Below are 26,842 nucleotides of genomic sequence, written 5' to 3'. Positions count from 1 at the left end.
TATCTACCAGGTGAGGCCAGTTTAAAGGGTCATGAGAAAATGACCTATTGTTTAAATCACATTCTTGTATGTTAAATATATGTATATATTTTAGAATTTTAGGTGATTTTTTATTATTTTTTTTGTCAATAACTAACTATATAAAAAAAAATTATATACTGGTAATCCTGCAATTTTCACATTGGCCACTAGGCCTAAAATATGTTAGCACTTCCTGTCTTTTGAGCGCAGCTACATGGGTCATGGACATAGTAAACAGGAGAAGACCCCATTAACTTCTATGGGGGCGTTTTAAGGCATGCTCTGCGACCTGTGCAGAGGTCAGGAGGGAGAAGACGATCTGTGATATCACCTATTGTGAATGGTGGATCCTGTCTTATCTATATTAAGGTGTTACTTGTCATTGTAGTTCTGCTTCTGGCGATAGTGCCTGTACAGAACAGGAGATCATGAACTATGATTAGGCCTAGTGGTTAGTGTAATAATTTCATGGTTATATACATTTTTAAAAATATAGATGGTGAAATGGAATAATAAAAAAAATCACCAAAAATTCTAAAAAATAAAAATAAATAAATATCAAAAAACATGATTTAAACAATAGGTAATTATCTGTTGACGGATCCCCTTTAAGATAGCCGTGATCTGGATGTAGTTTCTATGGTGATTCAAATTTAGTATAGTCCAGGTATTGACATTGTGGACATCAAAATGCAATAAAAAGATTTCAGAAAACTACGTTAAAAGCTGCAACGTGTGAACACCGCATTCATGCTATGCCTTTGTAGCTAATATTAGCTTCACTTTAGGGCTGCCTGCACACATTAAGGATTTTTGTGCGTTTTTGCCAAATCTCACATACACTGTGCAGATTTTTTAGCTGTGCGGATTTTAAAATCCACAGCATGTCAATTCTTTGTGCCTTGCTGGACCTTATGTATAGAGGTTCTTCCCACGGACTTCAATGGGATTGTTAAGATAAATAGAAAACCACAGAAAAAAACAAGACAAATAGTGCTGATTTATGTACTTTTTTTAAAAAAAAATTTATACATGTTTTATGCAGTTTTCATGCAAATTTTCTGCATACAAATATGCAACGTTTGCAGGTAGCCTAATGGGTGCATCTTTGACATGATTTCAAGAAATTCTGGAGTCAATTTGGTGGCTTTCAACTTGAAGTGTCTCGCGGATAGTCGAGCAGTTCCCAGTTTTTGACTCGTCCTGTAAGTGCTTCTGTTGTAGAATTGCAGTCCCTAGGTTCAGTTAATGTTTTGTTGTGATCTGTTGATAACTAGAACTGCCTTTTCTTACCTTGGAAGTCAGCGTGGATTAGATGTTAATGTCCCTATCAGGGTTCAGCATCTTTCAGCTTGCTGCATTTTATTGCCCCGAATAGTTTTTGATGTGCAAATGACCTAAACATCAAATGAACAGTTAACTGTTGCATCAGAGGAACATAACTAATAAAAGCTCCATCAACCCACATAGAGGACTATTCCTGCATCTTGTGAAGTCCAGGTTACCACGCCTATATAATGGCCACTATTGGCCATCACTAATTTCGCCTTATTGGAACATCTAAGGTCACAAGCGCTCATGAAAAGCTCACATTAGCAAACTTACCTCTGCTACCCCTGTATCAGATTACTTTTCATTTGAAGGGTTGATGATGACTGTCTGGATCTGAAGATCCTTGATTATTGGGATTAAACTTTTTGGAGCTTACTCTTTCTAGCTCCCAGGGTGTCCTTCATTGGGGCAACTCACAACAGTCCACCATTCTTTGCAAATACATGCAGAAGCTACTGAATAAAGGCAATGTTGGTGCCTGCAGACATTGCTGGTCATGTAAGGAGTCCCTTTGTGATGGGCAGGGGAGCCAAGTTTTACTTGGCTTTTCTTTTTTATTTGTATGATAATGAATTCTCATTTGGCAGACAATATGAAAAGCTGTGGCGCCAGTAAAGTTTCACCCTACTCTCTCTTATATTCCAGGAGGTAGAGAGCAAAAATACCCCCCTACCCCCCTGCTAATATAATATCCCATTAACAGGGTATAGTCCTTGGACTCTAAAGCAGTTGGAATGGCCCACCAGAGCACCAGAGGTACCTCCAGTGGCCCAGGCTCTGATACTTTTCTGTACCCCAAAGGTCCAGAAGAAAAAAAACATTTGGAGCCAATCACTTGCCATCAGGGTGTACTTCTTTGAATCAAAACGTAGACACTTTATTGATAATGTGGAGGTTGGACGCCGAGAATAATTTTCTCTGGTGGTCCCAAGGAACGCCAGTCTGATACTGCTCCATTAGCCTCTGTGTATGTGGATGATGCCTCGAAGAGCAATGTGGTAGGACTTGTGTGCCCAAAACAAGTGGTGATCTACTGCAGACCTTTTTGATTTTTGATGGCATTCTGCTCTTGACTGTGTTTCCAGATATGTGGGTTGGTTATCGTATCAAGCATTTCTGGTTCAGCCAGCTTCATTTGATCAGAGCAAATAAAGGGCTGTTTAGTTTTTATGCTTTTTCTATGAGGAGTTTTTGTCCTACAGAACATGTTGCTGCCTTATGTGAGTGATGACCATCGTATGACATGTACTACTTGTTCCTTTTTTGTAGTTGTTAACAATATGTTCTCTTACCTTCTAGTAAACGGCCTGTGTTGGTGCTCCAGAATGAGTCCCTTTATCAGCAGAGACGTTCCTACACCAGCGAGGATGAGGCGTGGAAGTCTTTCCTGGAAAATCCCTTGACGGCAGCCACCAAAGCTATGATGAGTATCAACGGAGATGAAGATAGTGCTGCCGCACTGGGACTTCTCTACGACTACTATAAGGTACTGATAACATGGTTCTCTGGCATAGCTTGGGTATCTCCATGCTTCATCTATATACATTATAGCCTATGGTGAAAAAGTTTCATCTGGAATCCATACATTTAAATAATTGCACCATATTAGGCTGCTTTCACACTAGCGTTCGCTGGTCCGCTCGTGAGCTCCGTTTGAAGGAGCTCACGAGCGGACCCGAACGCAGCCGTCCAGCCCTGATGCAGTCTGAATGGAGGCGGATCCGCTCAGACTGCATCAGTCTGGCGGCGTTCAGCCTCCGCTCCGCTCGCCTCCGCACGGACAGCTGAACGCTGCTTGCAGCGTTCGGGTGTCCGCCTGGCCGTGCGGATCCGTGCGGATCCGTCCAGACTTTCAATGTAAGTCAATGGGGACGGATCCGTTTGAAGATGCCACAATGTGGCTCAATCTTCAAGCGGATCCGTCCCCCATTGACTTTACATTGAAAGTCTGGACGGATCCGTACTAGGCTATTTTCACACTTAGCTGTTATATGCTAAAAATAATGCAGACGGATCCGTTCTGAACGGAGCCTCCGTCTGCATTATTATGAGCGGATCCGTTCAGAACGGATCCGCCCGAACGCTAGTGTGAAAGTAGCCTTACCACCACCTTGCTCCATTATGTGGGACATCAAGGTGTTACCTACTGGTTGCAATATCTGTATCTGCTACCCCAATACCTGTGGCTAAGCTACTTATTGAACTCAATTTGACTAGACCCTTAGGATACGGCCATGCGGTCAGTTTTCTGCATTGTCCTTTCTATGGACTGGTGCCCAGACCTGAACCGCATATTCCAGATCAGGCCACACCAACGCTTTATAAAGTGGTAGTATTACATCCCTGCCCTGCTCTGCGAGTTTATGCCTCGTTTAATGCATGAAAGGAAGCCAAAATCAGGAGTGGATCATAAAAGGTGAGACAGTATGAAGGACAGATACCACTTCTCCTCTATTTTTAATTCACTCCTGGTTTTGTCTTCTAAAACTGCATCCGAAACCTGACCGTGTGACCGTACCCTTACTCTTAGTGGGACGTTTCGTCAAAATGCAAGACACACAATTCGGTGCTTTCTGTATATTTTGCAGCAACCTGCCTGGTCAAGCTGCTACAGCATGAAAGGGGCTAAAAATCAAAATATTAAGCATTAAGACGATTTATTAGTCCCTTATAAAGAATCATTGCTGATTTGTAGGGGGTTTCGTTCACTTCCATGAACATGTTATTTTAGTTAACCTCCACCTGCTGAAGTTGTAACCTTCAACATTGGCTCCTCTATCTGATTGTTTTTGTCCTTCAGTCATCCATACTGTTGACAGGCATCTGTAATTACCTCTTTGTGGTGACCAGATTTGCATAAAGGCCTATATCTCTCTTCCAGGTTCCCAGAGAAAGGAGACATTCCTCCACCAAACAAGATCACGAACATACAGAGGCAGAGCACAATAAAAGGTTGGTATTGTATGTAAGGTGATGTATGTAAGGCGGCCATGCTCATGGTAATCAGCTGGCAGTTTTCCAGGGAAGGGGGGTGACATAGGTGCCTGGGAGACACCTCTGGTGCCTCTTAAGTTTCAGAGAAATGTTGGCTTTCACCATGCACATTGAAATCACAACCATGGCCATTTTTGCAGGATTGGCACCAGCTTGCACACAGGGCATCTCTGGTTGGAGGACTCTGCACATCCATGCTTCGCATGGACATTTCCAGCCCTGCAATGTCACAGATGTAGCCTTCAAGTCTTACCGTTTGTCTTTCTTTTGTTAGGAATGGTCTGCATCAAGTGAACGATTCCCCCTTGATTTGCAGTGGTGAAAACAGAGTTCAAGTCCTGAAAACCAACGTGCCTTTTAACATATTACTTCCTGTGACCAATCACATGGACAAAAAAGGTCATCTGGCAGCTCCAGATACCACTGCCACCGTCTCAATTACTTCAATGCCAACTCACGCCATCAAAACAGAATCCCACGGCCATGGCTTTACAGTAGGCATTCCACCAAATGTCTACCATTCTGAGGCCGTGGAACGCATTGTGTCTTTTGATCGTAATGTCCATTCTGACCACTACAACTCCAGCAGCCAGGCTCCCAACTCTCAGAGGAGGACTCCCGACTCCACATTCTCTGAGACATTCAAAGATGTTCCGGAGGTAAAAGAGGGTTTGACTTTTGGGTTTTTGGCTTAACAGTTCTAAATGTCCATTTGTTAAATTTGTTATCTATTGTATCTTCTGCATGAGTCTTCTACTAAACAGTAAAATTAGGCATATTGTTTTTGGAGCAAAACTATTATCTTGATTCTTTTTCAGTTTGTTTTAGTGCTGTATTTTGTGTGTTTTTCCTTGTTGATTTGCTTATCTTTTATTTTTTTATTTTTTTAAGGTATTCTATCCAAGTGAGCTTAACATACGCATGAGTAGCATAAGCTCTGAAGACTATGTTTTTGATCCTGTTGCTGGGTAAGTTTATTTATTATTATTATTATTATTATTATTATTATTATTATTATTATTTATATACAAAGTGCAGAACCCCTTTAAGTACCAAATGATTAAGAAAACTGGAAACCCTCCAAAAAGTCTGCATGCATCGTACAGTGGTTCAATCACTTTAAATGATGCTGGTATTTTGGAACATGATGTGTGCTGTATTTTAATTTTATTTTATTTTTATTGTTTTATCTTTTTAAATACAGGAATAATTTTGAATACACGCTTGAAGCTTCAAAATCTCTTCGACCAAAGCCAGGAGACAGCACTATGACCTATCTGAACAAGGGTCAGTTTTATCCCATCACGTTGAAAGAAATTGGCAGTAATAAAGGGATCCATCATCCGATTAGCAAAGTTCGGGTAAGGTTTTCTTGGCTGGAATTCTTTGGGGGCAGACATAACTACCTATAGCAAAGAACAGTAAAATTAACCTTGAACGTATCGGGGTGAATAGTCCAGGACTCTTCTCCAGCAGCACTTGTTGCATGTGCACTACACCCATAAAGCAGAGGGTAGTTCACCTCCCTTCACTGTGTATGTCCTGCAAATTAGGCCCATCAAGTAGGTGTATTGTCCATGGCTTCATCAGGCCAGTGCATATGCAACCAGTACCATTGGAGAAGAGTCCTGGACTCTTCTCCAGGTAAGTTTGAGCATTTGCTATTCTTTGTATGGAAGGATGGATGGGTTTGCTATGGCCAGGCTTTAGACCCTATACCCCAGCTGCATGCTGGTGGGTAAATGGCCCCTAAGCAGGTGACAGGTTCCCTTTAAAGCCATCAATCGAACCCGCCAATTTTGGTGGGACCAGCTGATAATCTAACTTGTATGGGGGCACCCTGAATCTCCCCTAAAGCAGATGAGTACAAATATGCCAATCCTTTTGGTGGTTGGCTTTTTTTCCCCTTCCCTCCCCTTTGGGAACACAAGAATTCTTGTCCAAAATAGGTTCGGAAGGAATAGCTGTTGGTCAAGCAGCTGTATATCAAGTATAGGTTCTGTTGTAACTCCAAGATTTAGTGTCTCTGTGCTTCTATATGTGTTTATACTGACGAACCTCCTAAATCGTTCTGTCTTTCAGAGCGTCATCATGGTTGTGTTTGCTGATGATAAAAGCCGCGAAGACCAGCTCCGCCACTGGAAGTATTGGCATTCTAGACAGCACACTGCGAAACAGAGATGCATCGATATAGGTGGGTCATGTAGAAGTATATGGATGTCTTACTGAACTTTCTTGAGGTTTGTACCTGAACACTTTGGTTATTTTGCAGCCGACTACAAAGAAAGCTTCAACACAATCAGCAACATTGAGGAGATCGCCTACAACGCCATCTCCTTCACCTGGGACCTGAACGATGAAGGCAAGGTATGTGTCAGGCTTCATTTCTATTGCTACATTTCTACCATAATTAAAAGGGTGTGTTGTTTATAATCATCCTACACTTTAATTACCTGCTCTCTACTCCTTCATCGATATGTCGTATGATTTATTGTGCAGGAAGTATAGTGCAACGTGAGCTGGGTATTTCTGGTGCAACCAGCAGATTTGCTCTTCTGGAAACTGGGAAAGTTTAGTGAGGGACCTCGAATAAGCCATATTGTTTGCTACCAAGTTTTTTATTTCTATTTCTTTCTTGATCTCAGAAAGTTGGGTGGCTTCCATCACTTCTTCCAAAGGGGTTGTTACCCAACTTTTCCAGATTCTTGAATGGCAATTCTGTCTTGTAACAGGGGGGTAGTGTCAGGAAATTGTATAACAAGGCAGATCTGCCATTTAGAGGTTTTGGGAAGCAGGTTGACCACCCTTTCGGGAGTGGCTAGATGGCAATATTGGATTTTCACCCAGCTTTCCCAGAAATTGGCATGGATATACAGTGTGACAGGGGTGAAAATATATATTGGGGTGTATGTCCTTCTGAATAATTTTTAACCCCCCCCCCCCCCCCATTCTCAGCAGGACCTGTGAAGAGAAATACTTACCTGCTCTCTGCCGCTCCGTGGGTATGAGCTGCCTTTTTACTGCACTTCTTGTCCCTGCATTTCTTGGGTCAAGTGCCACTTGGGGACGTCACCTCTGAGGCCAGTCATTGGCTTCAGCAACACACTTGACCCCATCAGGAAATTTACATGTGCAGTGAAGAAGGCTCTGGACCCACAGAGCCAGAACCAAACGTTGGGGAGCAGGCAGGTATAATCCCTTTAACAGGTCTAACAGTGGAGGGAAAAGTTAAAAAAAAAAAAATATATATATCCCCCCCCCCCCTCCCAAAAAAAAGTAAATGGTGGACAACCACTGCTTCATTCACTTGTATAGGGATGGACACCTGTGATTTTGTCAGGACAAGAGTCTTTGCACTCTCCACTATCTCTTTGCGGCTGAATGGAAAGTTTCTCAGGCGACGTCTTTCAGAATTGTTTGTTTTGTGTTTTTTTCACATGGAAATCCTTTGCTTTGTGGCATAATGCGGTATATTATTCCATGCCGCTATGTACACACCAGCTCAACGTCAAGTTTCACTCTCCATGAATTCAAGTGGAATAGAGTTGGCCGGGCTGGAGCATGACAATGGCCGCTCCATACATCTCAGCGGGCGATGCCATGAAAGGAGGCTCCGTTTTTCTTTCTCTGCACGCAGATGCATGACTATTGTTGGCGGCCACTGATGTGAAGGGCCCCGTAGGTTACTTGTAAGGAGCCGATGAGGTGAATGCCTGGGAGAGGTCACAAACAAACACTGTTGAACTTTCTTTCTCATCGCTTTACCAAATACAAAGAGAGGGAAAAAGGAAAACTTTATGCTATAGGCAGGTAGATTAACCCCTTCCTGGAGTCCTCAGAAAGGGCACTGACCAGTCTCAATCTTCGTGTGGCCCCAGCCTCCTGTTTATTGTTGTATGCTGGTGTCTCGCAGAGCTGTGCGGCCATTTCTTTCTCGTGCGGCCTCATCCGATCTGACTATATTGTATTTTTGTGCCCTTTATGGCAGCTTTTGTTTCCTCTTGGGTCTTGAAAGTTGCATTATTCTGATACATTATGGGGGAAATTTATTGAAATTGGTGTAAAGGAAAAATAACTTGATCGCCCATAGCAACCAATCAGATTTCACCTTTCATTTCCCAAAGGAACTCTGAAAATGAAAGTTGGAATCTGATTGGTTGCTATGGGCAACCAAGCTAGTTTTCCTTTACACCCGTTTTGATCTCCCCCTATGTATTAGCAGCAGAGAAACCCCCCCCCCCCCAAAAAAAAAAAATATTAAACCAAGAGGGCCTCATTTATCAAACTGTCTGAATAAAGAACTGCTATAGCAACTAATAAGGCAAAATTAAATCTGTAAAGTGATTAGTTTCTAAGGGCAACATGGAAAGTTTATTTTAGAAAATGTCAAATCTTTCTATTAGGCCTCATTTATTGAGACTATCTTGTTGCCCGTAGCAACCATTCAATGCTCAGCTTTGATTTCTTAAATGGCTCTGGTAGAATAAAAGCTGAATTCTGATTGGCTGCTATGGCCAACAAAGACCCTATGGGGGAGAATTAATCATAGACTGTGTAATGTCCCCTGCACTGCTGGAGGATGCGCCCAATTTATGACGAGGCACAGGAATGATAAATTCCCCATATTGTCTTTTAGGCAATTTTGATTAATCTGCCTAAAATTATCTGTTATTAAAGTCTATTCTGCTTTTTTCTTGGAAAAATGTGTGACAACCCCTATGGCTGGGATTCCATTGGGCATACCAGAGAGAAAACCCATGTGGCTGCTAAAGCAAGCATACTTGGAAAAATTTTAGTTGGCAAATTCGGGGGATGCAAGCCCCTTTCTCCAGGAATGCCCAAGCAGGAGCGGCCAGTTATGTGGTGGGGCTTACACCAGCCCATTGCATTTTGACCCAGGGCACATTTGCTGGGACTTTCTCTGAAAATCAACAACAGTCCCTGCAAATTTGGGACGGTTGGCATCTATGCTAACGGGCCCTTAGAGGGGGGCTGCCCTGGTTAATCCCATTGTTGACAGACAAAGAAATAAAGAATTGACCCAAGGGTCATGGAAAGGTGTGGAATGAACAAAATCCAGCACTATCACGAGCAGCCATTTTGAGATTTGCTATGAGGCCCCTCTCCTCTCTGCACCATGTTTCCTAAGACCCTTAGATGTCAAATGTGTCCATTTATCCTTCGAAATGCCAAAAATCTGGGAAAGTGACAACCCATCGGGAGCTGTACTAGCAGCTATATGAGTTGTCACCAAGTTTCTCCAAAACATAAATGCTGTCTATGTTTCTTGAAGAAATTAATTGGTACTGTTTTTTTTTTAATGGAGAGTTTTGGTGGCCTGTCCATCAGAGGACCTGTCACCTCCCCTGCCATGTCTGTATTAGTAACTACCTGTAATCATTATGGAACATCTCTTCTTATGACTCTATATTGTGCTGTTTCTCTATTATTCCTACTAGAAGTTTAAGAATGAATTGCCAACAGTCTGCAATAAAGGTCCGGTTGGGGGAGGCTGTCCCGGCACAATCTGACACTCGCAACGCTGATTGGGTATTGTCAGACTGTGCAGGGTAACACCCCCTAATGGTAACACCCAGATAGATCTTTATTGCTGACTGCTGGCAATTCGTTCATAAACTTCTAGCAGGAATAATAAAGGAAGGGCACAACATAGTCAGAAGAATAGATGCTCCTAGATTGTCATTACATGGGGATCGCAGAAGGTTACTAAAACAGAGATGGCAGGAGCGGTGACAGGTCCTCTTTAATGATTTTGGAATATCTGTGACCTTGTAAGACCCATAAGCATCGGCCCACTTACAGATGGTGGCAGGAGGTCTGGATAGTTAGGAATGCACAAGGATGGGGTTAACTCGTCTTACAAACCTCTCTAATGAGCCTTTGCTTTAGATCAGGGATGCTCAACCTGCGGCCCTCCAGCTGTTGCAAAACTACAACTCCCAGCATGCCCAGACAGCCTACACCTATCAGCTTACTGCTGGGAGTTGTAGTTTTACAACAGCTGGAGGGCCGCAGGTTAAGCATCCCTGCTTTAGATGATTATTTAGCAGTGGTCTGATTATCGGTGGCGTGCATGACTGGGATTCGTGACCCGACTACCCAGGACAAGTCTATAAATTTTAAAGCTAAATGGACGCCTTTGCAGCTCTGTACATATTGTCTCCCGTCCACCATTAATTTTCAGAATTGCACCACAGGCAATTTAGAAAATATTTTTAGCATGCAATTAACTATTAAATATTTTTACCCTGCATCATCCTCCATGAGCACCTGTAGATGAAACGGTTAACTGCCGCCTGTGCGTAGTCAGATGTGTCAGCCTGGATTCAGTGCTTTTCATTAGCCACTAATTGGCTTGGTGCTGTGACTAGGTACATCAAGGTATGTAATTTAAAGCAATACCGCACCACTGAAACGCCCTTTCTTAAAACAAGGCGTTGCCTCTTTTTTGTGGTATTATAAAGCCTGTTATGTAGCTCATGTTGTGAAACTGAATGGGAGAGGCAGCACATAGGTGACTGTACCCAATGGGAGGGGGGGGATAACAATCTTTATGTTCTGCCAATTGTCAATCTAACCTCTTGGAGACACGTCCCCTATCTCTCATATTTGCAGACTTTGATGGGAAAGGGGCCATCCTCTACTGGTCCTCCCCTTGCCGACGAGGCAGTCTTTGTGCAGGGTGATGGGCACAGAGTAGGAAAGCCAGTTGCATTTATATGGCGGTATATATGTATTCATGCTGTATCTTGGTGTGTTGGCTTTTGTAGATGGTACTATTGGTAGTCTGGGCCCTGTAATGAAAATTAATTTCATAGGTCTTCTAGTTGGTGCTGTTTCCCGACAATCAACTTACTGTATAAGAGAGGTTAGAGCCGGTCTATAGAGCCTGGCGTTGTTGGTGCCGTTCTAGGAAGGAAATACTGCAAATTCACCCTTGTTCGCTTAGGTTACTGAGAAGAGGAGAGATCTACATTTGTTCACGTTGCCTATGATGATGGCTTAGCTGAATCCATATCTTCACCCGCATGTACAGTGTAGTATGCAAGCAGCAAACCCGGACTACAATATCAATTGCGGTATTATTGATGTGTAGGGTGATGGGAACGGAGTAGAAAAGCCAGTTCCATTATATGGTGGTATTCATATTTATTAATTCTTCATCTTGGTATGTTGGCTTCTGTAGATGGGATTAGTATACAGATTAATATTGGTATTCTGGGCCCTGTAATGAAAATTAATTAATTTCAGAGGTCTACTTGTTGGTGCTGTTTTCCGACAAGCAACTTACTGTATAAGAGAAGTTAGAGCCTGGAGTTGTCGGTGCCGCTCTAGGAAAGAAATACTGCAAGTTCATCGGCTTTTGTAGATGGGATTAGTATACAGATTAATATTGGTAGTCTGGACCCTGTACTGAAAATAGATTTGAGAGGTCTGCTTGCTGGTGCTGTGTTCAATCAAGTGTATAAGAGAAGTTTGAGCTCTTGTCTGTTGAGCCTGGCGTTGTCAGTGCCCTTTTAGAAATAAAATACTGCAAGTTCACCCATGTTCACTTAAGTTACTGAGAAGAGGAGGGAATCTACATTTGTTCACATTGGCTATGATGGTGGCTGATCTTATACCTTCTACCCCATGTGCGGTGTAGTATGCAGCAGCAAACCAAAACTACAATATCAATTGCAGTATTATTGATGATCCATCAGGTATTTATAGACCACCTGCATCTACTATGTTGGTCAACTTTTTTCAATGCCGATCTTTGGTTGGTCAGACTAGAGAGCCTACAGACCTCATTTAATACGAGCTGTCCAGTATATCTATAGGAAGTAGGAGACATTTTGTACACGGATGAACTCCTCTAACACGATCAGACAGATTACTATGTTTATTTCAGTATGCCGGAGGAATGAAGATGAACCGGGTGATTGTGTTTTTGCTGTGTTCTTTGCTTTTGTTAGACTTTCAAGGAAGAATCTTGCCAAACAAGCTGAAGATACTTTGAGGATTGTTTCTTGGGGTTGGGCCTATACTAGGGCAATGGCTTATTACCTATAAATGTCACTTACAGATGACTTCACTAACCAGTTTTACCACTACTTGAAATCTTTCCAGTGCACAGATTGTTTTATCTCAATATTTCTCATGGTGTTTGTTTGTTTTCCGAAACCTTAAGGAAATGTTGCATCTTCCATGAAATGGATGCTACCTGTAATCCCGTGTTGTGGTGTATGCCATATCAAAGGGTGTTAGAATAAGTACGGCTACAGTCATGACACATACATAGGTGTTGTGGTTGCAGTCTTCATACATATAGTTACATAGGTGTAATATTTGAGCCAATAAAGAAAAAAGACCCTGAAATTTTCATGGTCGTCTCCATCTTCAGAAACTCTGGGGATTCTGAGTTACAGTAATACATGGGGGTCCTCTATTCAGGAAAGAGTGTCCTTTCTCTGGAGGAGCAAGCACATCCACCATGTTACCCTAACAGCCTATTTGTTTTAATGAGAATTGTGTAATGCCACATTTGCCCTGTGGTGGCACCGCAGGGGAATTGGACACTTGTTCCCTGTTTTCCCCACCGATTATAGCTGATCTGTGGGGGTCCCAGCAACTGGACTCCCTGTGATCAGTTTTTTTTTTTTTTTTATTAAGGGGGTGGGAATCCCCTTTTAAGTTTTTAAAGTAGACCTGTCAGCAGGATCAACTCTACTGAACCAGTCATACTTCATAGTAGGGTTGATCCTGCTAATTGCAATGATGACCATATTGTGAAAATCTGTTGTGGCGTACTCAAAAAAAAAAAAAAAAAAACTTTGTTTGTGCAAATCAGTGCACCAAAGGGTGTGACCCAGTCTCTCTGTGCACCCCAGCTTTCCAGTTCTGGTTACGCCCCTTGGTGCACTGAAATACCTAATTTGCATAAAGAATAAAAGCCGATTCTCCCCCCCCCACCCCCCACTTCGCTGCCCTCGGGCGCTGCAACAGAATTACAGAACACAAGCATCATTTTAATTGGCAAGATCAACCCTACCATGCAGTATAACTGGTTTAATGGGGTCGTCCCTGATGACAACTGCTCTTTAACTTTTATATTTTATATCCAAACTTTCCTTTTAACGTGACCCAAGCATGTAAACACCCATTCTGTTACGGGACCATACACGTGATTGATTACTGCAGGCTCTTTTCCTGCTACATCATCTACAATGGGATCATTTGAGATTCAGACGTAGACATTTTCTGCATTTTAGTACAGAATGGGGGTTTTCCTATAACACAATAGAAATGAGGTCATCTTTAAATATCTGCACTTGTGAAAGTCCTGTCGTTATCCCGTCTGCATCTGCATTACGGATAATTGTAGCATGGACAATGCATTAAGATAATGGGTTCTTTCTTTAGGGTGTCGGCTATGAAATTGAGGTCAATTTAGGTGATTAGGGAGGAGTTAAAGGATAATTGCGTCGTGGTATTCTGATGGGTCAGTCGTCTGTAATTAGAAGAGGATGCTTGATCTGAACTGTGAAGAGCTTATAGCTACTGTAGTCTTACTGTTTGAATACATGTACTCCTAGGCTGAAGTGGTCATCGTATCTTGGCCAGTGGTTTGTGTTTTTTTTTTTTTTTTTTTTTTTTTTTTTTTTGTTTTGTTTTTTGCTCCTATACAGAATATATGTATATACTAACTTGACAAATATATGTACCGTATGACAACTTTTTAGCTTCTGTTTAATATTTTAATATTTAATCTGGTCTGCACTGCCTGTACTGTGGCTCAAAGACTGTCCAGCAGGTGGCGCTCTAATATAGGAATTTCTGATCCAATGATCCTAAATGGGCTCTGTTCACACTGCTGTCATTGTTTTTATTGGTACTGGAGCCATTATGGATCCAGTTCCCCCGAAGAATCTCACTGAGCTATACGTGAGGACTGAAAGTGTGAATGTGACCTCATACTATGTATGCCTTGTGCATAACGTATGTGTGTGTATAGATATAGATATATTATTATTATATTTTTAAATAAATGTCTATTAAGGCTAATGTTTTTTTATTTATTTATTTTTATTTCCCCTAGGTCTTTATATCTGTGAACTGTCTTAGCACTGATTTCTCCTCTCAGAAAGGGGTGAAGGGGCTGCCTCTGAATATTCAAATCGACACCTACAGCTACAATAATAGAAGTAACAAGCCAATTCACAGAGCCTATTGCCAAATTAAAGTCTTCTGTGATAAGGTGAGTGGGTTCTAGGAAATGTGTCTTCAGAAAATGACCCATTGTTTAAATCAATATGTTAAAGTTAAACTTTTTAAAGGATTTTTTGTAATGTTTTTAATTCTCCATCTCACAAACTATATGAAAAATTAAAATTAAAATCCTGCAGTTTTCACACTACTGAGTCACTTCTTGGTTGGTACAGATCACTTTTAAGCAGTCATGTCATTTTCATAATAGGTTAGAATGACAGATATCACCTATTGTAAATGGTGGATATATCATAGCTTATCTACTCCCCTCTGACCTCTGCACAGGTCACAGAGCATGCCTAGAAAACTCTCCCATAGAAGTCAATGAGGTCCCCCCCTCCAGACTACTGTGTCGATGGCCCACGTGGCTGCCATAAAGCATATCTTTATAAATACTATTAACAACAGTTTGGGCAAGATGGCCGCCCCCATAATCATGTTCAGAAAATAGAATAAAATATCTACCCAAAGAAAACACACAGAAAAAAAGGATATGTGTCGCTATCTGGTTTTAACAGGCACAAAAAAATATGGGTGACATATTCCCTTTAATGTATACAGAAACTTGACTAACTCAACTGCTCCATCTAGTGGCAGGGATCAAGCTACACACCCTGCTTAAACAGGTTTCCTTGCAGTCAGCACACATGCTGCGTTTCCACTGTCCTAAACAGCTGGTCATAAGCTGGTGGCTCATTTCTCCAGTTTACCTGCCTGCTGCTAAGGAGGGTGATTCTAATAACAGTATATTAGCTAATGTATATGGTAAGGAGTCGACTCATCAGAACAACCCCTTCCTATATGCCTTATTTGAGTATGTGGACACCATCTAGCTCAATATATCCCTTCCCCTCGATTAGCCGGAGCATCTCCCATTCTGGAGGATGCGATGCGAAAATCCATATGTGAAACGTGTTGGCTTATCTCACACGTTGAAGGCATATCGCTAGAATATACCATCAATAATTTGCGTAATCCAGACACTCCCGTAATATAAAGAAAAAGGCAGCACGGATGATTCCTCCGGATCTTGGGTCATGAGAGACTTCAGTAGCAAATTTTCAATAGGTCCAGCGCCGTGGAATTTAAAATAAAACGTAACTTTTATTTACATAAATAAAAAAAACTCCACGGTGTTCTCGTGCGAAACGCATCCCCCCCGAGGATACCATGGAGGTTTAGCAGTATGCCATCCATGTATAAAAGGAACCAACCCCCTTTAACAACAGCTCATTGCTGGTGTAGCTTTGCTGTAACCCTTTGGCACACAATCTGTTCATTACTGGTGCATGGGCTCAAATCTGTGGTCCTGGCTCTTAAACCCCTCAGTACTGTTTATAGAGGTGGCATATAGAAAGTAGGAGAGCGGGATGCCCCTTTATAAGCACTACAGAGATTCTCTGTGACATAATCTGTGCTCATTCAAGGTCCAAATGCCCTTAGGGTTGTCTCAGCCAGTGTATGCCGAGGTATGGGCCTTCTGGGATAATGTCTTCCTTGATGATGGATACACTGTGAGATTCATGAAAAGTTGAGCAGTTTCCCCCAAGTACTCAGTCAGACTCTGCACCTTTCATTTAATAAAAGTCCTTGAAAACCCAGGAGGTGGAATCTGTTTGCTTTGGGCATTTGCTGCACTTCTGCATTGCACCAGTTTGGATCCGTCATCCCAATTGTATTCTCTTTAGATGTCCCACCAAGTGGTGTTCCTTAGTCAAGCTTTGTATGATTTACGTTTTATTATTTTTCTATCTCCTCAGGGTGCTGAACGTAAAATAAGAGACGAGGAGCGTAAGCAAAGCAAGAGAAAAGGCAAGTGCACTGAGCCCACCCCCCAGATGACTTGTAAGTAAGAATGATACAGGAACGAGAAGTCCTTTACTTACTCTTGTCCCATTCTTCAAAGTCTTGACATTGCTGATGCCTTGCATTAGGAATCCTGTTTACGAGATGGTTCACCCATTAAAGTGAACCGCCACCTTTTTATCGTTCTCTTTAAGTCCATGATTCCTTTCTTATTCATTTCCGAATACATCTTTATAGCATTCGGAGCTTTGTTTTTCTGATGCAGAACTCCAGATTGCTGGTATTTCATAAAGGGAATATGTCATCTATCTGTCACCACGATCTTGGACTATTGTCTGCTGTGATACATGAGTTCGGATTGCTACCTCGGCTGTTAGCATTAGTCCGGACTGTGCTTTTCAGTGCAGCTCTGAGAGCGAACAGCGGGGCAACAGGGGCAGAAAAGAAGGAAATACAAAATGGCGATTTGAACTCCCGCAGCACTGCTCGTGTATTACTGTGGATAATAGTACAGAATCGTGGTGACTTTCCCTTAAAAAAAATTACGGTAAATAAAATCCTAAAATCGGACAGTTTTTGCATTTGCCACTAAGCCTAATAAAATGCACCCATTTTCAGGCTACTTTCACACTTGCAATGGATCTCAATACCGGAAATAAATATTTCCATTTAGTCCTCATGCATTTTGAATTTTGAATTTTTCAATTCAAAAAGTTCAGCATGTCTTCCGTTCAGGCAGCATTCAGCTTTGTGACCGGACACAAAGCCGCGGCAAGCTGCGGTCTTGTTTCTGGTCAGAAATAATTGAAAAAACGGATCCGTCACCGATTGACTTTCAATATATTGAGTGAGTAATCCATGTTTTTTTTTTTTTTTTTTTTGCTTTGTTTTTGTTTTTCATTTTGATTTCGCACAACCACATCCTAATGGAATGGATGCATCCTGATGTGCAAAATTAAAACAGATCCGTTTAATTCCGGTATTGAGATCCTGTGCCGGATCTCAATACCGGAATTAACAACGCAAGTGTGAAAATGGCCTTAGTCTGTACAGATCACCTATTTAGCAGTTGTCTCATCATCACAGGCAAAATGACAATGACAAATTACCCCTATGTGTGTATATATAGATACACAGGTTCAAAGGTGATGGTCACAGCTTATCTACTCCCTCTTGACCTCTGCACAGGGTCTCAGACCAGTGCCTAGAAAACTCTCCCATAGAAGTCAATGAGGTCCCCTCCAGACCATTGTGTCTATGGACCATGTTGGCTGCTGTGAATTCTCTCAATGCTGTTATCAACAGCAAGATGACCGCCCCCACAAAAAAATCTACAGTAAGAAACTAACAGATTTGTAAGAATGAGTTGCATGATTATATGGCTTTGACTAGCAGGACAAATTATAGGCAACACATTCCCTTTAAAAACTAAAAAAATAAAAGTTGTGGCTACCTGAAGCTTGGTGCATAAGACAGTTTGCAGTAGCCTCCTTAACTCCCTCTAGTGGTTGCTGCAGGCACAATGTGTCCGAACGCAGCTCTGACTGCTATAAAAATGTTGGAAGAAATTACCGTATTCCGCACAGAATTTAAAACCTATATAGCTAAAAAAAAAGGTCAGTCATCACATTTACGAGTACTCCACCTCAAGAAATTCCCGATGTTCCACCTAAAGTCCCCAGTGTTCAAACAAGTCGTCACTTTACCATTCTCTATTTCCTTGTTCTATTTTCCTAGGAAGCTGTGTCACAACAAACATGGTTGCGATGATGGCTAGGTTGTCACCCAGTGTTCCTGTACCTCAAACCCACCATGTTATGCAGGAATATAGGAGCAAGGAATGAAAGGCAGATATTAATAATTATCATCCTTTCATTTTATTGTTACTTCATTCATTTTAGTTGATTTTGTTATTTTTTTTAGACTGCAATGTTGTTTGGGAAGCTGGGTGACAACTTGACATAAAGGGCCACAAAAAATGCTTAAATCTAAGAAAACAAAATGCAAAGATTAAGATGGTAGATTTAACGGGGTTGTCTGGGCGGGGGTGGGCTCCGAGTGGTATAAAATAAAGACATACACTCCCTCACCGATTCCCTGCCGCCACTACCCTGATTCTGGCTGAGGGGGGTTACAACTGCACCCAGTCATAGGCTGAGCAGGCATCTCCGCAATTTAATATATATATATTTTATTTGGTAAAAAGGGTAAAATCTAAAGTGCGTTTTGTGACTGTCTTGCCATATTTTGTGCCAAATTTATAAAATGGCGCAGGTTGGTTGTTCAGTTTGGATCATCTTTAAAGCTAACACTTTTGAGCAAGTGCCAAAAAGTTGCAAAGCTCTATTTTGTGACTTTTTGAAAACAGAATTTTGGCGTGCAGCGGAGAATGTGTCGCCTTTTGTTTCGTGAAATGAGTAACTTGTATGAAAGGGCTTGTCGGCTGTTCTGCTTTGTATAGCGCTGGTATCCTCATTCATACTATACTATATCTAAACAGTATATAAACTATATTAGAAAATGGATTACATGGCAATTCCCTTAAGTTCTCTGGAGGAATATTCCTGTATACGTGTGAACAAGCTTTAGGCAACAGATTATTAACTGAATGTTATTGTAGGGGTTCTCTGAGATTCTGGTAAATCCCTTCTCTAAACCAGATCGTTTCAGTAACAAAAACGCCTAATTAATATACTTTCTGTACCGTTTTACTGTGCTGTTTATGCTATAAGTGAACATGGGTCGCTTGCATATTGGGGAGCAGAGTTATCAGCGATTCCAGAGGGGACCCCTAGGGACTATTTTGGTACTAGGTGTTATCGTCTGGAGACAGTCGAGGGGTTCCTGTCATCTGATTGTGAGGTGCTTGTTCTTTGCAGTTACTGACGTGAAAGGGGCTCTGCTCCCATCCCACAAAAGGACGGACCTCACGGTGTTCAAACCCATGCAAGACATGGACACCCAGCCTGTCCTGTTCATCCCTGATGTACACTTTGCCAATCTCCAGCGCACCACTCATGTAAGTAGCTGATATTGTAATAAAATGTCTTATGGGTATTACGTGAGACTTATTTTGCAGGCAGCGCTCTATGGGGAAAAAGAATGCAAGACTAGCTCATACCATCCATCTGTAGACAGAACGGTTTCAGGATTCTTGCGATTCATCAGTACAGAGCAAGGTACTGGTTGGTTAGATGAGATGCCCTAGACATGGCACAGAAGGGGGGCAGGTATGGTGTCTCTTTAATGAGATACAGCTCTCCACCCTGGAGCTTCATCTAAGGCGGCTCCTCTAGTCTTTACTGATGAGGGGCAAGAACCCTGGAACAGTGCTGTCTACAGATGCTTGACTCTGGTTTGGCTGATATGATCTAGTTTGCATTCTCTTTTTTCGCATGGAACTTTGCCTGAAAAATAAGACTTTACACCCACCATAATATATCCAATGAGAAAGCAAATTGTTTTCCGAGCGTGTTCTCTTACTCAAGTTGTACAATCTTCTCCCGGTCTAGGTTCTCCCGCTGTCTGCAGATGAAATGGAAGGTGAAAGGTGAGCTGAAGATCTTATTTTTCATTGGACTTAAGTGAGAAATAGTGTGTTAAGGATTGTGACCTGGGGCCCCCATCAGTGGCCAGAATGAGGGGCCACAGTGTTATACAGAACGTCACATAACCTTGTCTGGGCCAGAAGTCAGAAATATGAAAGCACAGAATTTAGAAATAGAAGGGGTCTCATTAGCCCCTATCAGTTTTCTTCAGATTTCTCATTGACTTCTTGTTAACGGAAACGTGTCAACAAAAATGCCCTATTATTTAAATCCTATATATAAAAAAAAAATATATATATATATATATATAAAATTTTGTTTTATTTTATTTTTTAGAATAAAAAAAAATCTATGCCCCTGGCATTTTTTCACACTGGCCGCTAAGCCTAAAATATGTGTTATGTTGTCTTTTGAGAGCAGCTACATGGGCCATAGACACAATGGATAGGAGATGACCCCACAGACTTCTATGGGAGAGTTTTCTAAGCATGCTCTGTGACCTGTGCATAGGTCAGGGTGGAACAGATAGGCTGTGAGATCACCTATAGTGAATGGTGGATCCTGTCTTATATACAGGTGTTACTTGTCATTGTAATTTGGCTTGTGATGATGATAATAGCTACTGAAAATTACCTGTACAGAACAGGAGATCATGACCTATTACTGGGCCTAGTGCTCCGTGTGAAAATTGTAGGATTATATACATTTAAAAAAATATATAGATAGTAATGTGTAAAGGTAAATAAATGTTTTACATAAAATGTGATTTGAATAGGTGCATTTTTGATGACACATTCTTTTTAAGACTAGCATCTTTGCTTCCACATATAACTATAACAGCAATTACTGCTTTGCTGGATTTATTTCACATGGATGCCAAGGACTCCTGCCGGACCACACTGACTTATAATGGGGGGTCTTCTGGGGAATCCAGTATTTTTTACCCCAAGAATATTTATTGCCATTAAAAATACCTTCTGGCCCAAAGGACTCCCTAACAGACCCCGAAAAACCCTAACATTTTTCAAAGGGTAATTATATACAGTAGCTCTATATTATTACAGGTGTACTATATTTGTAATTTCCCATTATCTAAGCATCTTATGGTTCTTTACAATGTAGTCCTTTTATATTTGCTGGTTGCAGCTCTGGGATGAAGAGAGTACCTTTCTCATCTGAAGAAGACTTCTCGGCACCACCTGCCAAGATAACAAGGGTGGACGAGCCAAAAAGAGGTAACTGTACAGTAATGTGCCTTGTCTGCCATTATTAAAGGGGTTCTGCAGTTTTTTTAAACTGATTATCTATCCGCTGGGAGTAGCGACGCGGGTTTCTCGCTGTTTACATCAGGCCCAGTGACGTCACGACTAGTATCACTGGCCTGGGCAGCGCCTCTGCCTTCTCAAACAGCTGATCAGCGGGGGCCCCGGGTGTCGGACCCCCGCCGATCAAATGCTGATGATCATCAGTTAAAACAAAGTGCAGAACCCCTTTAAAGTCTGTGTGTAGTCAAATCTGATAACTGAAGTTTCCATGCAGTACTATAGCGATCCGTATTTGTCGCCTAACTATTGCATAGGTGTTAAATGTTCTATTAGTGGGGGTCCAACCGTTTCATCATTGGCATGAAAACGCTGAGCGAGCATACTTGGCTTTAATAGCTGGAATACCCCTGTACAGCGATGGCTGGTTCGCCCGCGAACATATGGGGGCTGCCATCTTTTTTCACAAGTCCGGCGAGGCACAGGTAAGCCCTTGCCTGTGCGCGAGCCGGTCTGAAAACAAGTGCGGTCAGCGGGAGCAGGCAGTTCCAAGAACAGCCACTGGGGGCCTTCATCTGGCTGTTCTCGGAACTGCCTGCTCCCAGTGCAGGGCTGTGGAGTCGGTAGATAAATGCTCCGACTCCGACTCCTCAGTTTTTTGTACCTCCGACTCCCCGACTCCGACTCCTCTGTATTTAATATGCGAATGTATTTTATACATTCCTTGAAGGAAAGAAAGAAGTTCTTCTAAGCTCTTCTAGCACAGAGAGGTAGTTGGGCAGAAGCTGCTGCCTTCTCCTTTGTGTGCTGATCTTCTGCTGAAGACAGGGCAGTGGGAGGATCCAGGAAGGGACATTTATTTTAAAACATGATTTCCCTAGAAGAATCCCATAGTCATGTTTAAAGTTTAAGATAACATTCTGAGTTTACACGTTTTATAGCCTCAGCTGAATGACAGCAGTTTTTCCAATGGTTTACAGCTTCAGTCTTGAACTATTGACCCTCCATTCCCTTCACTTATACAAGTGTCTCTAGTCCTGCAAAACACATATTTACTTAATCCCTTATCAGTGAGAGGCTAGGTAAACCATGGGCATTGTGTTCCCTGTAACATCAGAACACAACACAATGGAAAGTATATGTATTGCCACTCCTAATTGTGCATTGCGTGCCATATAGTGAAGCATATGAAAAGCATGCTTCTTCACATCACTGAACGCGTTTGTTTTGCGGTTACGTGAGGCACTGCATGCATTGGCCTTTATTCTTACAGTAGAGAAGTCATTAATTATAACTGTTTATGAATTCGGACATTTAAACTTGCTTTTTTTTATTTTTTTTATTCCAATTTAAATTTAGTAGGAGTCGGTTCATTTTTTGCCGACTCCGACTCCGACTCCAGGTACCCAAAATTGACTCCGACTCCGACTCCACAGCCGGAGTCGACTCCGACTCCCAGTGACCGCATTTTTTTTAGACCGGCTTGCGGCACAGGTAAGGGCTTACCTGTGCCTCGCCGGACTTGTGAAAAAAAGATGGCAGCCCGCATATGTTCGCGGGCGAACCATGCGAACTGGCCATCACTGCTCCTGTATACAGACTTCTCACATTAGAGAGCTGGTTGAGCTGCCCCTGTAGCACAGATATAGTGGAAGAACGGTGGTCAGTGGTCACCAGTGAAGATCTTTCCCTGACAAACTTAATATTGGTTTTCATTGGTCAAGTGATGATATTTCACTCCCAAGTGCTGTAGATCTGAATGTATGATAATAAAAAGTCTTTCTCAATACATATTCTTTCAACTTTCCCACTTCCAGTTCTGTTGTATGTGAGGACAGAAGCTGAAGAAGTCTTTGATGCCCTTATGCTGAAGTCTCCATCTGTAAAAGGGTTGATGGAAGCGGTAAGTTTTGTAATTGTACACCAATTAATTTTCCAGGGGAGCGCCAGGTGGTGACTTTTTTTTACTTGTTTGCTTCCAAATCACCCTCGTTCAACTTTTACGAAAAATTTGTTTTGGTCATTTATCCAGTGATGAAATGATCTCTTTTGTATTTGTTCTTTTGTAGATCTCAGAAAAATATGAAATTCAATTTGAGAAAATTGGGAAAATCTTCAAGAAATGTAAAAAGGGGTAAGTAAGCGTGCATGTGAGCCTGTGCCAATTCTAACACACAGTGGGGTTGTGTATGTACTAACACGTGATACTATTTTTAAAAAAAATTTTTTATTGCCTAGAAAAGTCACACATTTTGCCTTTTTTTTAATTTTAATTTTTTCTGCTTTTTCTGACACCCTTGCCACTTTTCAAAAAAGTGAGTGAAGTGTGTGTGGGAGAACGCGGGCCCCAGATGGGAGCTCAGCGGTCTAACTCCAGAAAACTGGCACGCGTTACAGCAGAAATCTACTCCAGCTTCCAACTGGAATACATTTCTGTTCTGGTGCACGGATAGCAGAACATGCAACAAACGTATAAAGAGGCATGCATCTCGTCATAGATTGGTCAGATATTCTGGATATTCTAAGACTGGAGTGTGAAACTCTGATCTTTAGAAAATGATCCCTACTGTTTGCTCTGGTGTAACGCGTTTTGGTGTGACAGTGGTGGTCATTAGCATAGCATCTTTAAAAAACCAACATTTTCTTTTGTGAATTACTGGTGTTTAACCTTTGAGACAGGTAAAGGTTGAATAACAAAACATTTTTGGCAAACATGACCCTCTCCTCTTTCTCTCCTCCATTCTGTTCTTCACTGTTCTGGTTCTTCTATATTTTCTTTCCTTCTGCCCCTTATTTTATGCCTCTACTTACTATAAGAATCCTTTCAGCCCTGAATGAGAACATTAAAGTAATTTTTTATTTTTTTTTTCATCATCTTCCTCCCTTTTTTTCCACCAGAATTTTGGTCAACATGGATGACAACATAATCCAGCATTATTCAAATGAAGACACATTCCAGCTTCAGATAGAAGAGTCTGGAGGATCATACAAGCTGACTCTTACAGAAATCTAACCTTGCACCCATTGCCCTTAGACTAGACATGAAGGCCACATGTTCATCTCCATAACGGGTCAGCTTCCTTGTAGGAAACTAGACTGTTCTCAAAAACGCTCCTCAAAATGTTGTTTTTTTTTTTTTACTTCAACTATATACTTTTGAACTCTGCGTCTATTCCTGAAGTGACTGCCACCGATGTGAACCGGATATGTCCATCTGGGCAAATATTAGAAGACCAAAAAGGTTGGCTGGTTAAGATGACCAAGAGTGCAGCTGAAGACTGGGCTCCATTGCTCTATCATGACATGACCATTTTGTAAAGATTTGAGGTGTTCTGTCAAGGAGAAGGTCAAATTGGGCAGAGTAGAGCCCACGGCACAACACAGACGCAGCATAGGGCTTTACGTCCTTAAAATGCCCTTGTATGTGAAGAACAAAGATGGGCTTTGTCTGAAAACCCAAGGACTGTATATAAGAAGTGCAATATATTTTTTGTAACTCTTTTTGTATATGTGTACATACACAGGAGCTTATTACATATATAATATATAGAACTCTAGTATGCATATGGATATTGGTGAGGATTTACTTTTTTATTTTTTATGTATTATAGAAAGAGGTGTGGTGCCAAATGCAGGGACCATAATGTAGGTGACGGATGCACCACAGGGTGAAGCGTCCAGGCTTAGAGAAGCCTAGGGGATGCCACATTTGTTTTATGAGCCAGTGCTCTTGCATTTTGAACAGTGTCAAGTCTGCATTAGACTAAACATTAAGCACGCTGTACAAACGGCAAACTCATTTGAATACCAATACGAAGCCATGTTTGCCCGTTTTTCAATTTTTTTAACTTTTTGCTTGTGGAGTTTTTCTTAAATTTCTGATCACATACAAGTAATTGGCGCCTTATAATACCTCTGAGAGCTATGCTTTTAACTGTGAGTTGACATTTGCCCAAAGCTTTTAAGAGGACCTATCGCCAGTCCTGACCTGTCTGTGTTGTTAACTACTTTCATTTCCCATGTAATAACAATGGGGAATGCAAGTAGTTACTAAAACGGACGTGCCAGGAGTATTTTTATTATTTATTTTTTGCAAAATGAAAACCACTTTGCATTAGAATGTGTGAATTCCGCCTGACTGAGCTAGACTGCTCCTCTGCCACCTCGGTCATCAGTCAGTGATTCCACGATGGCAGCGTTGAGGGGGGTATCCACATTGAATTCCACCTCAGTTAATGTTTGTATGGGATTTGAGCAAAGAGGGTCCGCTTCCCTTTACCCCCCCTTCCTCCCCAGATAACGCTCTACTCTTGAATGCAGTACCAGTTATGGACAAGGGGGGCGCTGTTCCTTATCTCCTGCAATCTCTATAAGCCAATCTCAACCTCAGTGGAGTAGTGGGATGTTTTCCATTACAGTACCAGGCCAACAAACCTCGTTCTCAAGCACTCCTCCTCCATTAATTATCTGTATTATATTTTTTAATGTATAGATTCAGGCACTCTTGTTTCTTTGTGTATATATATACATTTTATATATTTGGTTATTTTAAAATGTGACTTTTTTTTTTTTTGTAACCAACAAAAACTGGATAATCGAGAAAGGGTTTACTTTTCTGCTTCAGGGATGTTATTTTAAGAATCATGTGTAAAAATGAAAATCTTATTGTTGCAGCGTAATGCTGGAATTATGTGGTTCATAGGTAAATTACTACAAGTACGACTTCTACATTCCATGTTCCGACATGTCTGCGATGTATGATTTTTATCTGAGTATAATACATTTTATATACCTTTTTCTGAAACGATGGTGTGGTTTTATTTTTATTTGTGTGGTTTTTTTTGTTTTTCTTTTAAACAAACCGCTCACCCCCTGCTGTAATAGCCAAGATCAGACATCACTCTAAACCTGTCCATTTAACCACTTAGATTCATGTAGGGCATTTGACATTGTGAATGACAACCCTATCAACCCCCACAAAATTATTGCGGTCAGCTGATGGCTCACCAAGGTCTAAAGAAGGCCCATTTTAGGCTAAAAATCTTTTTTTCAATTGGTCTATATTAAAAATATTCAACCTTTCTGTCACAAAGGGTTAACTGTTTGTCTTGCTGTCAGACTAGTACTATCATTTTCACTTTGTGCCAGTCATCTAATAACCCTTATCTCTAAATTACTAGTAAATCAAAAACACTCGTATAAGCCACATTCTTATCAGTAAGATAAAAATTGAGCTATAATAAGTTTCTCTAAGGTCAGAGATGAGGAGCCATCAGGTGAACTGCCTGATGGCACAGAGTGAAAATTCAGAGACTACTACTAGAGAATCTCAAGGCTGCACAGAGACAGGGGTTCCACATTTTTAAGAAAGACCAATAGAATGTTTTAATGGTCCTAAAATCCAAAAAGTGATCCTTCATTTCTGAGGCCGGTATTCGAGTCAAGTAGCACTCTAGGGCACATATGAGATATTTCTAAAAACACCAGAATCAGAGTAATAAATACTGAGTTTTGCTTGTTGGTCTGGTAATAGTGATCGCCTTGCGGTTCACCCGGCGGTCGGTTCCTGGCGAACTTTGCACGTTCGCGATCCGCCAAACATGCAAA

At 41.5% G+C, this 26,842-nt stretch overlaps 1 protein-coding gene across 2 annotated transcripts in view; it reads left to right on the top strand.

Moving 5' to 3' along the window:
* GRHL1 (grainyhead like transcription factor 1) overlaps positions 1–24,333 on the top strand; it is a 33,721-nt gene extending 9,388 nt beyond the window's left edge. The window contains exons 2-16 of one of the 2 annotated variants that reach the window (XM_044291777.1): positions 2,653–2,839; positions 4,235–4,305; positions 4,622–5,006; positions 5,239–5,315; positions 5,552–5,708; positions 6,430–6,541; positions 6,620–6,714; positions 14,450–14,608; positions 16,380–16,431; positions 19,305–19,444; positions 19,938–19,975; positions 21,120–21,208; positions 23,053–23,138; positions 23,305–23,369; positions 24,134–24,333. In XM_044291777.1, coding sequence (XP_044147712.1) covers positions 2,653–2,839; positions 4,235–4,305; positions 4,622–5,006; positions 5,239–5,315; positions 5,552–5,708; positions 6,430–6,541; positions 6,620–6,714; positions 14,450–14,608; positions 16,380–16,431; positions 19,305–19,444; positions 19,938–19,975; positions 21,120–21,208; positions 23,053–23,138; positions 23,305–23,369; positions 24,134–24,248 — 1,828 coding nt within the window. In that variant the 3' untranslated portion in view covers positions 24,249–24,333. Of the gene's footprint in view, positions 1–2,652; positions 2,840–4,234; positions 4,306–4,621; positions 5,007–5,238; positions 5,316–5,551; positions 5,709–6,429; positions 6,542–6,619; positions 6,715–14,449; positions 14,609–16,379; positions 16,465–19,304; positions 19,445–19,937; positions 19,976–21,119; positions 21,209–23,052; positions 23,139–23,304; positions 23,370–24,133 lie in introns of both variants that reach the window. The other variant, XM_044291776.1, reaches the window with a different exon arrangement.
* Positions 24,334–26,842: the final 2,509 nt, after the last annotated feature.

The sequence above is a fragment of the Bufo gargarizans genome, chromosome 4 (assembly GCF_014858855.1).
Source record: "Bufo gargarizans isolate SCDJY-AF-19 chromosome 4, ASM1485885v1, whole genome shotgun sequence".
Lineage (NCBI taxonomy): Eukaryota > Metazoa > Chordata > Amphibia > Anura > Bufonidae > Bufo > Bufo gargarizans.
This window is presented reverse-complemented; position numbering and strand designations above follow the sequence as displayed.